Raw genomic sequence first — 16,585 nt, forward strand, 5'->3', positions numbered from 1 at the left:
TGGTCTGGGCCCATAATTTAATGAGTGAGTAATAAGGAAATTTAAAAAAGAAGGGGAAAGAGTTGCAGACCGAAAGAAATTAAAAGGAAAAAGTTGGGAGACACAGACGGTAGGCCTCAGGTTAGTCCATTGACATGAAGAACGGAGTTAAAAGAGAAACGGCCCTGAAGCGACCCTTTGCCGTAGCCTAACACTATTCTGGTCAAGAAGGAAGAGCAAAAAATTTGACAACTTCTCCAGTGAGAGGGCAACACTGGACAGAACCCATGGGAAAGATTCTCTGTATATCCGGTGAGTCAATTACATTTCTTGTGGACTCTAATAAAACATTATGTTGTAAAATTGTATCTCTCAGTATTCAAACCAAAATTGTTAAAGGGATGAAACCCAAATAAGAGTGGTATAGAATTTTCCCTCTCATAACACTTTGTACGATGATTCACATGATTGTATGGTTTAGTGTTTGTGTTTATTTGACTGTGCATTTTAAGCAGCGACATTGAAAAAAAGGCTTGTGTAACCAAATTGTCCACCACATCCCCGGTATCCATATTCATTCCCATTGTGCCGATGGAAACCACTTGTACCGCCGGTACCTGACGTCTTGGATTGATGGCTCCGGCAGTGACGAAGAGGAGAGAACGGAGTCCTTCTTCGTGAATTTCTCGGCTATACCATCTTCTGTAAGAGTGAAGTTGTGTGGTACTGTAAGAAGATTACTATTTCTGTAATATGATAACATTGTGAGTATCTTAAAAACGATTTAGATTTGTTAAAATATTTACAACGTGGGGACAACTTGTCGGACTGTCACCTCCTACTGGCGACAATGAGTGATACATGGTCGTCGTACAAATCCAATAGTATGTTCTAGCAGTTTCCCGGAGGCTACAGTTTCAGGACCGTACTCCTAGGACCGCAATTCTAGGACCCAGTTTTGCCTTTAAGACTTGTAAGACTATACTAAACATTTCATTTGTCCTAGGCTGGCATTGCAAATTGCCTTATGGTAAAGGTCTTCATTAATACATTGCTCATTTTAGCCGATAAGATGGCTACAGTTAGATTTTAGATTAGAGATGGTATAGTTTGGTTTCGGTTATTTAAGGTATTTTTTAGATATGGTGAACTTTAGGTATTACATGTTTTTTTGTTTATTTGAAACTTTCGTCCCGAAGGCAGGTCACGATAAAACCCAGTGTCCTAGAACAACGGTCCTAAAACGGCATTCACCGGTCTCGCGTACCTACTACTCATGGTATCCCCTTTTTGATCGTGGAATATAAGGTTTGTATTACAGTTGATTCAGATGAAAGGCTTCATTTATTTGCGGCTGACATATTAGCTACAATGTGACGTTCAAGTATTTGAGAGTGTATGTGTGTGATGAGGGAGAGAGTGAGGGATAGGGAGAGGGAGCCACAGCGCGCGCGCGCGCGCGTGCGTGTGTGCGTGTATGTGTGTGTGTGTGTGTTTGGGTGCGTGTGTGAGAGCGCGAGAGTGAGTGAGGTTGTGATAGTGTGTCATAGTGTGTGTTAGTGTGTGTGTGTGTGTGTGTGTGTGTCTGTGTGTGTGTGTGTGTGTGTGTGTGTGTGTGTGTGTGTGGACATCTTCTGCCGCGCTGTGATTTTCTATTGGTGCATCGTTAAAACATACAAATACATGTGATAGGCTTTAGTGTGGGCGTGTGCGTATCATGCAGTCCTCGGTGTTACCTGCCATGCAATGTCATTGGCTGTTGCAAATACCACAGCGCTATTGGTCTGGTGCGCGGAAGAAATATCTCCGCTTATTGGTTCACGTGTGTGTCATCACGCGGGAATGCGGAAGTCGTGTACTCTACTGAGTCACCGTTGTATCAGCTGATTCTTTCTGAGTGAGTAACTCGTTTTCATTTACAGAATTTAACCAAACCCTGCTAGTATATGCTTTTTTAAAAAAGGATTTGAACGCAGTCCCTGCGGAGCACATGGACGTTGGTTCCTTTGGGTTTAGGTCTTAAATTGGAGAGTGTTATCATCCAATATCCAACAATACAGCTACCCATTTGCTAGCATGCTAATGTGAGTTTCCCCCTCTTTCCCCCCTTACGCATACACACACACACGTATGACCATAAAGGCAGAATGTGTGTATGCGCGTCCAACACCAGCCTTGAAACCGGTCTCAAAGGGCACCCACTTTTGATTCCACCTCGCATGCAAGCAAACTTCCGATAGGTTGTAATGATTTGCAGCCGTTTATCTCTGTACACAGATTGTATCTGTCTGACGCTTTGCATGCTGGCCGGCTGAACTGCCAATGTGTGTATCATACATTATTTAACACGGAAAGGTCTGGGCACCGGTAGGAAAGCTGCCCGATGTCAACCATCGCTAGTGAAATCCATACTGATGTGCTCTTTTTTACACTGGGGCGGCTTCTGCCTCTATTCTGGTCCCTCGGCTGGACCTGTCACCTATATGAATGAACCATGGCAAACCTAGATAGAGCTTTAAAAATGTCGCACGCCTGACCTGGCTTGCTGCCAAGTTGGTTGGGAGGCTATGAGACTGTCTTCATCACTGCTTGTTATGTTGCATGTAATGTTGGACTTTGCCTTTGCCTTATGAGTCATGTGGATGATTGTATATAATCATAATGAGGGCCTTGTTTGCGTGCAGTGCGTCCAGTGCACAGTCGCTATCCTGGAATGTATTTGTTTATTATCTTTGTCCGATTCTCTTTGGTGTTGTCTTCGGCTTTGCATGTGACATTAAACGAAAACGGATTTTCTTGGAGATAGGCATTCTTCATGGAAACAGATCACAAACATATTACTATTTTAAATATATATATTTATAAGTGCTATGTTGGAAAATATTTTGGTTAATCGTTCATAAAAGAATAATGCAACATATGTTACACTAGTTTGTGAAGCTCTTTATCCACAAAGTGTGTATGCAACTGAATATTCCTAAGCAGCATATCTTAAATTCCCTGCTGCAAAGAACACAATTCTCGTTTAACTGTCCGGACCATTATTAGACCACATGATTTATTGTTAGATTCCATTATTATTAGATTGGCCTTATAGTCTATTTGATAAAGTATCTGCGGGAGAAAGTAAGGATCTGTTCTGTTACAGCTCATGCATTCGTAAAAAGAAAACGTATATGTCTCTTTCCTTCCAAAATCTGCGCTGCAAAGCAAAAATTGCACAAACTATCGTTTTGCTTGTGCGTTGTTTTTTGTTTAGTGTTTTATGGTTCTTTGAAATCCGTTTCATTTTTACTATGAATGCTGAAAACTGATGAAATTGTCTTTGAAAATATATAAATGTTTGCCCTTCTTCATAGCTGTGTGTTTGAAGGATTTCCAAACACATTTCGTAGTTCAATCTTATAGTACTTGTAATACTAGCATGCATATGCCAATGATTGATTGTTCAGAATATTTCCATCATAAATACTAGCAGAAGCCTGGATTAGTGCTGGATAATGTGTGTCAAGCTTTGGCTTGCATGGGCCTCTGTGTACATGTTCAGGGTGTGCCCGTTTGATTGTTTAAAGAGACTAGTACTGGCAACTCTCCTATGTTATATAAAAAGGTGCACACATATGAAATGCATATTTAATAAATGGAACCAATGCTGGGATTGCTACCGACATTAGTGCTCTATGCTAATGATTAATATACAAATGGCTGGTGTGGCAGTAAATTAAAACTGCGTATTAAGCAGCTATGAAGTAACAAGTAATTCAGACTTCAGAAAGATGCATTGTTTCTTATAAGGGATCCACAAAATAAAATATTACTGCAGCAAAGATCTATAAAATTCAGATTCATTGACTTTCTTTTTAGGAAGACCGAAAACTGTTCCAGCCAGGAGTAAACCCCTCATGCAGACATAATTTGGTATATTGGATTTGTTTTTCCAGTATGCTTCATGCCATATCTAGGAATTCACATAAATGTATACATTCTGCCTTTTTTGTTTACCTTGACACTGTTCAACAATTTCTGTATTTAGTTTAAGAACACTTTACTCAGACACTGATTAATGCTGTTTAACTCAAAACACATTAGCTTTGGCCACAGAGCTATAATGAGTTATCCACTACCTTAAATTAGCTTTTGATGCTCTGACTTTACCGTTATAAACACTTTCCCAGCATTTGGGCAGGGAATGACTCTGGATGACAGCTTTACACTTCTAACCAGCGCTGTTCCTAAACTGCCCTCAACCCTTCCACATACACAATACTGTCAACAGAGTCCTGCACTGCTGTTCTCTGTGAAACTCCGAAAGTATTCTCAAACCTCCCATATACAGCACAACAGGGTCCCCCAGCTCTGTACTTCAGTTTTACTTCTGGCGAGACCTGGCACCCCACCAAGCTAGGGGTGTGTGTGTGTGTGTGGTGTGTCTGTGTGTGTGAGAGAGATCTGCAAGAGAAGGCAGGCGGCACAGTAGTAGCAGCGGCAGTATGCCTGCTTGAGGCGGAAGGCTAATTGCAAATTAAAAGTTGCTAGTCTCTCTGTCTTGGTTCACTTTCTACTTTTGGTGGATTAGACAAGCTTCCGCAAAAGGAAAGAAGGTAAGGGTTTGTCGCGATTGCTTTCAGTTCCGTTGTGAGTGCGTGTCCTTGTGTTTAGAGCAGTGTGTGTGGTGTGGAGCTGTGTGCAAAGGGGGGTGTGTCTGTGAAAAAAAAAAGTTAGGGAAGTGAGAATCCGGCTTTGCTTCGTGGGAAGAAGACTGCTGTCTGTTTTCTAATTGGAACTGTAAGCTTTATTTCTTTATGTTTTTAGTTGTAATAGATTAACTAGACAATAAACAATATTGACCATTTTTAATAGTTTAAACTTGTTGGCTATTCCGAGTCCTGTTCCCTGTTCTGTTGGATCTTGTCGTCTTGCATGACTGCACAAGACCATTTAGGAGTCTTAGTAGAGTGTGTAAGACAGGGATCGCTCTCGGATCCTTTCATGAATCATCGTTTTGGTAGGTTTGACCTAACCTCACAATCTACTGGTCTAAGTGGTTGGCTTATCTGATCAGTAAATCGGCCAGGCAGGCTTGTTCTTTGAAGATCGGACCCTCCAGTTAGCCCTAATGGAATGTCATTCAAATGCTCTGCTGCTTGCCCTGTACTGTCTGGAGTTACCATCGACTTCTGAGCATTCCTTCAGGGACAAGGGAGATGCTCAGGTTTCACTTGCCAGTAAAACGTGAAGCTATGATTTATTTTTTGTAGAAATATGGATAAAAGTTAATTTGACTGTTAATTTGGTTGATCATTGAAGTGGTGTTGTTTTACATGGAGCTGTTGCGATACAAAACAAACAACATTTTTAGATATAAATATAGATTTTTGTACCTTGATGTGTCTCGCGCGCTCTAGTAGAAACACACTGTTGTTGTTTATCAACAGACCACATGTTTAGACCTAATTGCTATCGTGTTATCTTACTGATTGCCTTATGTTTACCATTCATTCTGCAAGTTCCAGACATGGCCAGACAGATTCAAGGCGATACCAATAAACTCTGCAAACTCACCATTGTGTTTTGTCTAATGACAAAGCCGGTCGCAATGTTGCAATCAAGTACTGAATGTGTGTGTTTGATGCCCACAGGAAGTTGCGCTGACACCGTGGAGGAGGTGTGAGGGACTCTGAGAGGGGAGCCCGTATCGACTGTCTACGCCATAGATGGACATCATGGTAAGCCAATCAGAGAGCCAGAAATGGGTCGGATATGATTCTCATCGGCCTTGTTAGACCAACTGCCTGTGTGTCATTCTGCTTTGAGATGGAGGAAATTGAGACTACCATAATGGAACCATGCTTCCAAAATCAACACATTTGCCGTTGTTTAAGGTTTAGCATGGCTTATTCTAAACACAGTGGCTTCTCAGTGTAGCCTTAAAAATGTATACTGCATGTTCTATGTATGGGGGTCATGGTGTCCAGGGTGAGCCCAACTGCTGTGATGTGTGGGGGGGGGGGGAAATGTATGGTGGGAGGTAGCACTGCCGCGCCCGGGGGGGCTTTAAAGGAAAGTTCCTTTCCAATGCTGGCACTGATCTTGTCACATTTCTCCCACTTAAATTCCTGATGGATTTCTTGTTGAAATTTCTCCCTGACGTTTTATAATACCCGCTTAGTCAGTTACATTCCCCAAGTGCTTTGTCAAATATTCATTTCCCCAAAATAGCCCAAAGTAAAGCTTTTACAGTCGGGCGCAGGCTTTCTGATTATAAAGGTTGGGGATATTCTTTTTTTGTTACCAAGTGATCAACAACACGTTGCTACTGTGCATTTAAAAGCTGGTTCTCCATTTTTGACCAAAGACAAACGGTACGCGCTTTCTGTGTCGAAGCTCTGAACTTTGACCTGAAACGAAATTGGGCTTGTGTTAAAACAAAACAGGACAAAAAGCGTAGATAAGATAATGCTGTAACCAAGGAATAGGTCAGTCTGACTTCGAGCGGTTTTTGTTAAGAAATCTAAGCAGCATTCTGTTAACTTCTCTGTTAAACTATCATATCATGTAGAAAAAGCAACAAATAGAATCCCATCCATCGAAATTCATAGATGATAAACATTCTTTTAGATAACTATGAATTCTTGGTTTATCACGGTTATCTCTTTGGACGACATCTTAGCTCTCTAAAGACTTGACGCGTTTATCAGTCAACAAAAGTGATAGAATAGCCAAGTCAATTTAGCCCCTAATTCTACAAGACAGACAGTCCCTCATCATCTCTTTCTCAGTGCAGGCTGGGCGGCCTCAGTGTCTGGCTGATTGAGTCAATGCAGAACCCCCCCCCCTTATCCATCACCTTCATCATCATCACTGTAACGCGTGCTGCGCCCCACCTACAACACACCAGGTTGCCGTTCTTGAATGTGCTCAGCAGGTTGCCGTGGGAACTGGTTCTTATGTGCACAGCCTAAAGCCAACATAGATACGTCCGGTCTCTTGCCCTCCTTCCCACTCACGGTCCCCCCAGGGCTCTGGGTCTTCTTGATGACAGTGATACCAAGAAGCCAGAGCTGATCGGATGTGCAGGCAGGAAACCATGTGGCGCATATTTATATTTTAATGATTGAAGTATGTTGCATTATGAGACAAATTTCCAATTTGTCATTGTATAAATTAATGTAAAATAATTAATTGAGATGCATTTTTTCGTTGATTTTATACCTGTAAGGTGTATAAAAAAAAACTAGACTGCCAGGCTCAGTTGATCTTATTCAGCCTGCGCATAGTACCAGGTACTTAGTTCCAGGTACTCATCTGTTCGGCCCACTTGATCTGCCCTTACTACCAGGTTTCCAGTACCAGGTACTAATCTGTCCGGCTCACATGATCTCGTTCCCATGTTTTGTGGTTGAGTCATACCTTCCTGCCTGTATCCTGCGTTTCAACAGAACTCCAGTGCATGTTGCCAACAGTCTTTGCGAGCATGTGATGGGAAAAATGACTGGATCAACCTGCTGCTTGAGTTTATAACAACCAAACAATTGAGGGAAAGTGAGAGTTTAGTTGCCGCGTTAGCAAGACTACGCGCTCAAGCATATGATGCTGCAGTTTTACGCCCAAGGGAAGAAACGCAAGCTCACCATTACAACAGCCACTTGTTGATGTGAGCTCAGAGTGTTGACACTCTCCGGCCTGCACGGTCATTATGGGTGTATTCACCAGTGCCTCGGCAGACACAAGTCTTCCCTCATTCGGGGTGATGATGATGGCGGTTCTAATGATATTGTGCAAGGGGCCACAGCATGTAAGAGAGCCGGGGTGAGTCCCTTTCTAAGCACGGCGCGGCATTCATGGGACAGAAATAGGAAATGAAACGAGAGGACGGTTGTCCCAGCGATCTGGTTGGCTGGCTCCACAGAATGCGGTCATGGTATTGTGTGCTGGCTCCAGCCTTTTGTTTCCAAAGAAGGCAGGCTCTTCCGGCCTCTTATTGGCAGGCTGGCAGGTGGGTGCGGTGCCTGCCAGGCTGCTTGTCTTCCAACAGCAGTGCCCGGCCCCGACGCTGAAGACCCATGTTTCTGATCAATATGGATGCATATAATTCGGCACACAGTGATTTGCACTATGTGCATTTGAGGGTTGTTGCATTGGAGTTTCCAGTGGCCTGTCCACATGCAACGTGATCCCTGTAAACCTCTCTTGTGAAGCATCACTCAATCGCTTCCCAGCTCGGCTGAAACAAAACGGGAAAATATCATGTGTCGCCCTCCTCTCCCCTGGCACTACTGTTGTGTGCTAATAGGAGCATGGAAAAGGAGGACAATAGGGTTATTTTATCCTGCTCTGCGCACCCACAATGCACTGCTATGCTACACTACCTGTGTGTGTGTGTGTGTGTGTGTGTGTGTGTGTGTGTGTGTGTGTGTGTGTGTGTGTGTGTGTGTGTGTGTGTGTGTGTGTGTGTGTGTGTGTGTGTGCGTGCGCATACGACAAGCCACTGTGTCGTTGCCTGGCATGCTGTCACTTGGGATGTGTTGAGAACCACTTTGTGTGAGTGCGTATTTGTGCTTTTTTTTTTTTTCTCTTTTTTTGTTTGTTGTTGCTAGAGTTGATATAAGAGGCCTGTGTGTACCGACCAGTCGCTGGGAGTAAGGGCTCTCGTTACAACCTGCAGGTTCATTCCAGGTTGTGGTTAACGATTAAGTCCTCGGCTCTCTTTGAATGGAGCCTCCACTGCCGCTTGCCCTCTCCCCTCATTACAGAGCAGAGTCTGTCAAGGCTCGAGCATTGTGCGTCAACAACCGGGTGCACCTCAAGATTAGTGTGTCACGGTTGTTCAGTAATTTTGTTTTACAGGTTTAATTGGTAAATCATTATATTCTATGACAATGTCGCTTGCTCGAGTTGCCTCTGCAGAGGTTTTGAGAAAGTATTGTTTTTATTTGACGACTGCACGAAGGAGTCTTGGTCGCACTTTTTGCAATATTGGTCGCACATTTGCTTCCATTTGTGATAAGCTGAAGCTCCCGTTTGAATTTAATCCAGGATTGGATATTGTTCCTTGTTTACATTCAAGTGGTTCTACTTGACAACAGTTTGGCTTTGAGGGATTAGGAGGGCTCATCAATATTTTAGACATACGTATCCTTAACACGCCATGTTGTCAATGTGTTCTACCACGGTATAAAATGGTAGCAGATATTATGAGGACAAGCTCACATTCCTGACTGACATGGAGTCTTGACCTAGATGTCTGGCCTCAGCCGGCCTCTGGGAATCTCCAATGGAATGTTGCTGTGTGATATTGACTTGCCTATCTGACACCTCATGCTTTAGTACTGTCCTCGTCCAGGAGCTGTCAACACACAGCTCTCTGGTATGGCCTTCAGGGCTTCCCTTCTTCCCATAAATGTAACGGGCAATATGTGGAACAGGCAAATTAAATGATAGTTTTGCAAAAAACATTCAAATGTAAACCCGTGACAACCATGGCAGTTTTTGTATTGTGGGATCTGCAAACTCTTTTTAAAGGAAATGCCTGAAAAAAGGGGGTGTTGGTAAAGATAAGTTATTTAGCTGGCTTCAATTGTACAAAGTACTTTCTGATCTGAGCACAGGTCATCTTGACCACACACACACACACACACACACACACACACACACACACACACACACACACACACACACACACAGAGGTCACAGTGAACTTGGATTTGAAAGTAGAAACATGCAAGAAAAATTGTGGCATGGTCCCTGCAAGGCTACACCCAGGCTTTTATTTTGAAATCAGTGAACAGGAATGTCTCTCTTTGCTGGGTGTCACGATTGGTATTTATTTATTACTTGGTATCATGTTATTTCCTTGTCAGCAAATCGCAGAGAGGGGTAAGCATATAAATAAATCAGAGGCTGATTTGTAATAAATAAATCAGGCTGAAGAAAAAACACGGCTGTAAAAAAACATTGCTTGAATTTTGAGAAAGCGTTGCGTAGTTGATTACCTCTTCCATTTACATGATTAGCTTAGCATGCTAGTGCTGTATATCATGTGCTCCCATATAAAACGACAGCTATGTCATTCCTGCTAGCTGTCTTAGCATTCTGTTCTCCAAGCCGGGGCGCAGTGTGTGCGTGTACTTGTGTGTTGAAATTAAATTAAGCTTCAGCATGTGGCTCCTCCTCCATTACACACGCACACGTACACACACACACCGCTTACTGGCAGTAGTATTGCAGGGATGTGCTGCATCATCTCTCTGCTTTGGGAAACACAGAGAGAGTGAGACGGAGGGAGGAGGCTGGTGGAGTAGAATGCTGTGTCACTGGTGCACTCCGCATTGACTCTCTCTAGTCTCACCCCCCTGCCCCACTCTATGTCTCACTAGTGTCTTCCTTTTGTGCTGCACTGTGATCGATCCCTCCAATGAGACTCTTACAGTGAGGAAACGTTGTCCAATCACAGCATAGGATTATTCTATATGATACGGGTCCCCTATATAACTCTCTCGCCTGCACTATGCTTCTCGCTACGTCTCTCAGCCTTTAGTTTCTCTTTGCATCATCCTTGGTGCTATGAAGGTGTCATCATCATAGCCGGGGTGTTAAATAAAGGAGAGGCACCACTGGTACCATCGCTCACGATATCCCCCTCCTTCTTGCATAGCCACGGCCGCTTTCCGTCTCAACACGTTGTTTTTCCTAACAATTTCCCTGCTTGTCTAGCTAAGCATACCTTCTTTAAAACCACCTTCCCGCTGTCGCCTGGCATGCTGCCTGTCCTGTGTGCGCTGTCAGCCCTCATTTCTAGATGCAGCCATGCTAAATATGCAGGCATGCATTAGGCATGCACGATAAATCGTTATAAAATCGCAATCTCGATTCGCCCCGTGTGAATTTAAGTTTAAATTACTTTTATTATTATTATTATTATTATTATTATTATTATTGTTTTGTTTTTTTTTAAGCCTTCATTTACAGGTGTGTGGAGTTGGTTAAGTAGTTATAAAAGGCCAGCAATTAAAGACAATGTGCTGCTATATGCACAAAAAATAAATCAATCTGTTTTTGATACTGCACTTTAATCAGTTATAAAGGGTCATATGAAACGCAACGTGCTAAAGGTGCCAAAAAACTATGTTTGGTACTGCCCTTTTTTTTTTCTTGTCATGGTTCATGTGTGCAATAAAAATTACGTTTCGTGAGCAAAAAATCGTGGCAGAGAATCGTGATATCAATTCTAAGCTAAAAAATGGTGATTCATATTTTCCCCCGAATCGTGCAGGCCTAGCGTGCATGGCTGATGCGTGGCTGAGCATCCCCCAGGTTGCGGTACACTGTGTGCCCGTCCGTAGAGGGAGGCATGTTCCAGTAGGGGGATCTCATCCGGGAGGAGTGACGGAGAAGGAGTGGATGTGGGAGGGGAGGGGATGGGAGAGAGAGATAGATAGAGAGAGGGAGGGAGGTGAGAGAGATAGACGGAGCGGAGAGCACGTGCGCACGGGAAGAGAGAGGGAAGAGGGAGGAGACAGAGCGGGGAGGCACATGAAGGAGGCGGAGCCTGTAGCACCGAGCCTCTCCATCTGCCTCTCTCGTTTCTTCTCGCTGCCCCCCTCTCCGCGCACGCTGCCCGCCGACCACCGCCGGCCGCAGGCGCCCAGAGGCACATCTGCGGCGCTCTCCTCCGGGGACTTATCCCGACCGCCCTCGCCCCCTTTGTCCCTGGGACCGCGGCTCGCCTTTGTTCCATTGCTTCTGGGCGTGTGCGATCCCGGACTATTGCCGCTTTCTCAGGCGCGCCGCCGGGACTTTATTTTTTTTCCTTCAGCCGACATCGACGCTGCTGCTCGTCCCTCTTCTGAGGGGATCTGGTGGAGCCGTTGTTTTTGGTGGGGGAGGGCTCCGGTACTGAGAGGTGGGAGCACTGTGCTGAATCCATCAAAGCACCTCCTCCCTCAGCAGGAACCTAGCTTTGAGGGGAGAGAGGCTGGGAGCGGGTGGGTTGCAGGGGGGGAGGCGGCAGGGTGGTGGAGCCGCTGTGAGGGCTGAGGCGCATCCAGGAGAAGCGTTTGGAGCGGGGACCGGGACGCCGGGTGGGGGGTGAGTTCGGCAGAGGGGCGTTCCAAGCGGGCCGGGAGGGGGAGAGAGGGTTCTCCGGCGGGATAGATTGGTTATGCCGTCTCCTGGTGCTGCGATCGCGCCGCCGCCGCTGCTGTCGTTGACGCTCCTCCGTAGGCTGTGTGCCAGTCGGCCACAGCCACGCCTCTGTTCGCCATGAGCCTCGTGGGGAGAGTGCCCTGCTCCATGCTGAACTGCTTCGTAAGTGTATGTGACTTGTCCTCCCCCCCCCCCCCCCCCCGCCACTCACACACATGTCCCTGTAGTAGTGGTGACGGGGGGCTCTGATGCGCTTGTGGTCCTGCTTTGTTGTTACGTTTCTGTTGAGGCGGGAAGGGGATGGGGTGCACGGCAGGTAGTGGGTGAGGGAGGGGGAGAGTTGGGGGTGGGGGGGGGGGGGAGATAGTGTTGGGGTGTGGGGTGTTGGTAGCCCGAGTGAGTGAGTGCTGCGGCAGTTAAGTAACCGATGTCGCCCCATGCGATGCCTGATCCCCATGCTGCCGTTGACCGAGCGCTGCGCTGCGTTGGAGTTACTGCGTGGCGATGGCACGTGGTTTATCCGGTGCTCCCCTGTTCCCTTTGGCTCTCTGCATAACTGAAGGCGGGGGGCCAGCCTGGTGGGGGCGCATTACGTCCACTGGCAGAGGGGCGATCCAGGGTCCACATGCTAATCTCGGCCCCTTTCACACGGAGCTCATAGTGGCCCTACGTAAATTCACTGTGGCATTCAGACCAATCGCTTTCAGGCTGCCGAGCAGATAATGGCACTTGATAGGGAAGATTGTATGTATATGTACTCAACATGCATATCGTTGGGTACGAACTTTTGTTGGTTTTGTACCCAACTATTTCAACCAAAGTTTTACTAACTTGTAGCTTCAAGCTTACTACTCGTATACTTCAATAAACCAATGAATCAATGTATTCACTTTACCTTAATGCCACTTCATCATTTGAAAGGTCCATAAAACGACAAGCAATTGATCCGCAATATGTAGAGCTACTTTTAAACTCAATTATATCTCGTTCTTGGCCCGTTTGATGCCATGACTGCACATTTGGGTTCTTAAACACTTAAGCCCTGTTGGTAGCAGCATCCCAAATAGTCAGGCCTTTTGGCCGTCCATCTCATATATATGTTTTATATCCGTGGCTAGACTTACCAGGCCCTGTCCCAAAGACTTCTTCTCTGTGAGTTTTATTGCCAATGTTTCAGCCAAGGCTGAGGTCCTTCCACTGCCAATATAATTTACTATCAATTCCCCCAATTGCTTTTGTGGGCAACAGCTCTTTCTCTGATCCCAACTATGTGCGTTGGGGGGTAGTGCTATAACTCACTTTGATTCAGCACCCCTATGAAGGCCATGTTATCGAAAGCTGTCGAAAGTGGGCGAGAGGAAATAAGAATTGAGTTGTTCTCCGTGCCTCAGTCCCCCTGATCTCATGTTCGTTTCCATTTTAGGTTCTGTCTCCACCGAAATGAATGATAAAAGAGAGTAATTGAATTGTGGGAAATTTTCCCCATGACTCGGGACACTATTATTATCGACTAAAAGAATCAGGAGGTCTGCAACTCAAGCCGACTGCTGTTTCCAGGATCTTCGTCACGATCTCCCTCCTCTTGTGTCTCAGACTGTAACCTTCTACCAGAGGATGTGCTGCTTATGACACTGACTTATTGTCCCCCCCTGTACGGGGCAGAGGGCTGCACAAGGATGTTTTACATGAAAAGTGGTCGAAAACTTGATCGTGGTCGCTGTCATGATTATCAAGGGAGGCGGTACCGAGCCTGGGCTGGACACCAACAACTGCAATGGGCGGAGCCGGAGATACGCATTGTTTTGTGTTTCGTGACCGAGATGATACTTATTTACTCAGAGGATGTGGCCTTCAGGAGGGAATTTTATTAAGTGTCTTTGGACAGTGGCCAGTCTACACAGTATTGGTTTGAAACCTTTTACAGGCACTTTCTTACAGCTTAATAATGCTGGTTGTTTTTGTTCGCCAATTACAGATCCCTTCCTCTACCAGGAGCGAAGAAGGGTGAAAACCTTCCTTCGATGATTTAGGCTTGTCTGCCCTCAGACTTTACATTTGAAGGGTCTGATTTGTGAGACTAGCAGAAGAATGATCTTAATTGGGCGATGGAGTCATTTATCACGCAAACGTCGGGCTATAAATTGCTCCAGAGACTCTCCATTGCTTGGATTGTTTCAGATAGTTAGGACATTAATAAATTCAGGCAATCAGTTTTTCCTGGCAGTTTGGGCCCTGGTTATTTTATTTATTTATATTTTAAGCCTAAATAAGAAAAACTATTAATATATTCCTATGACGACGAATCAACAGAAAATTATTAGTTGGAGCCCTAGCTACAAGCAAGGCACGTTTGGTCCTGTTCCTCCTTTTGTGGGATGCTTCACTTTCTCTTTGCTTCATGTTCCTGTCCAAACATCCCCCCTGCTTGTTGTTTATGACTTGTAGCTCCTCCCACCCTAGCATCGAATAGTATCTGAAGGTCAGCATAGAATGCCCTCAACCTTGATTGATCGGTTTCCTCATCGACTCTGCCCTTATCTTAGGTTGTCCTCAGAAAAGGGCACTTTCCACCCTACCACACCACCAATCTGCTTATGTATCACGTTGTCTTGCACTGTGGACTACATGCCCTTAGAGTATTACTCTATCGTGGTGCACATTCTGGGTCTCTCAAGGAACCTTCCTACAGGAACCCTGGCTCTCTTTGTCTCCTTCCTGCACGGAATACTGCCCTGCCTCAACTAAAAAAAGGACTGCTCATTTCGAGCTCCATCAAATATTGATATTCCTTTGCTCGAGGAGGGGGAGAGAAGGGGTGGAGGTGAGTGAGTTTGAGGCTTCATCGTACCCTCCACATCCCCTAATCTCGCTAAATAGTTCTGATGGGTTTGTCGACCCTCAACTCTCAAGGAAACAATCACCCAAGCATCCCCCTTCACCACATCCATCCAACCGTTCAATGAGCTATTGACGTCTTGTTCAATCCTTTATTGTTTTTATTGTGTGAAATTCCTTTCTGACTTATCCTGTCCGCCAACCTTTTATCGCCCCCCCCCTCCAGCCTAGTCAGCTACACAGCACAGTGCAGCTATCTGCTGTGGTAAAGCCAAACAGTCTCCGCTGAAATGACCTGCCAAAGACAGCAGGCCGTGTGCATGGCGGGCTGCAGAAGAGGTCACCTCTGTGTCATAATATGTAGTACATTGGAGTGTGTTCCTAAAACCGACGCTGCTTTAATCTAACAGATTATGTTTGAAATCCCTCGAGTAGAGATAGTACATTGTTTCCAAGGTTACCAATAGAAAACGACTCAGGCTTCCAAAAAGGGTTGTCGTCTCCATGGTAACCAGACATTTATTCATGAATTCTCTGTCTGCGAATCTTTGAAATGTTCTGCTCGTTATTCTTCTTTTTCACACACGCACACGCACGCACACTCACACTCTGTGTGTGCGTAATTGTTTACTTAAGGTATTGCAACATAACCAAACAAATTTCCTGTTTGCAGAAATAAAACATCATCTCCTGTCCGAAATCAAAGCATTCCTCTTGGTTGTACCGAAAGGACCATCATGGCTATATTTGTTAGAAGTTTGATATGATATTGAACTTCAGATGTATTTTAGGCTGCGTGTATGTGCATTTGATACGGCACTTTACTTGTTGGAGAGAGGTCGGTGGGGGAGGGGACGTTCAGCAGTGACTGAGCAGAAATGTCCTGAGCACAGAACAAGCTGGTGTCGGTTGAAATATGTGTGAGGGCTTTTTATTTATACTAGGCGTCTGTCCTTTAGAATCAAGAGCTTTCCGGGACTTATAGTCCAGTGTGTGTACCATTCAGCAAGGTGTATCAAAATGCCATCGTTGGTTTGCTGCATGATAGATCTTAACATCTGAAATATTAATGCACAGAGCACATCTTCTGCCCAAAAGCCCAGGTTCAATCAATATTTTATACCCTCCTCCACCCACCACCACATTCCTTTTTGGGTCTCAGACTGTACAACTGCTAATCTAAAGACAGGACGTTTGTCAGGTGACAGGGCCTAAAACTGTTATAGAAAGTAGGTTTCACAATTGACTTGCAAAGCATTTGTTTTGGAGCCAACCCTGTTAGCCTGTCTGTTTTCTCGCACATCCAGCTTTTCCCTCCTAGGCTTATGAATTTCTTATGAATAAACCAAAGTGACGGAAGTTGGATAGCAACAAACAAAATTGACAAGCGGCGTGCTTCAGCTGGAATAAATGACGTCTGGCACAAGAGATGAACCGAAGCCTTGAAACAACATGCTTATTCCGACTGAACGCTAACTTTATTAGTTTCCAAAAACAGCTAATACAATTACTTATTCTGGATATCTGATGCCTCCCCTTTTAATGATCCCCTTGGAAGAGCCCCACTCCATGCTCTGAGCGGAACAGACATCTGGCGTCTCAGTGTTCTTGTCACGGTGGTACATTC

General features: G+C 45.0%; 1 protein-coding gene across 3 annotated transcripts in view; it reads left to right on the forward strand.

Annotated features, from left to right (window-relative positions):
* The first annotated feature begins 1,831 nt into the window (after positions 1–1,831).
* The window catches only part of mtmr4 (myotubularin related protein 4), a 44,030-nt gene continuing 29,276 nt past the window's right edge, over positions 1,832–16,585 (forward strand). The window contains exons 1-2 of one of the 3 annotated variants that reach the window (XM_079738327.1): positions 1,832–1,876; positions 5,619–5,705. In XM_079738327.1, the coding sequence (XP_079594453.1) occupies positions 5,694–5,705 (12 nt within the window). In that variant the 5' untranslated portion in view covers positions 1,832–1,876; positions 5,619–5,693. Of the gene's footprint in view, positions 1,877–1,948; positions 2,064–4,713; positions 4,765–5,618; positions 5,706–16,585 lie in introns of those variants that run through there. The other 2 variants (XM_079738328.1, XM_079738326.1) reach the window with 2 other exon arrangements.

The sequence above is a fragment of the Pollachius pollachius genome, assembly GCF_949987615.1.
Source record: "Pollachius pollachius genome assembly, chromosome: 6".
Lineage (NCBI taxonomy): Eukaryota > Metazoa > Chordata > Actinopteri > Gadiformes > Gadidae > Pollachius > Pollachius pollachius.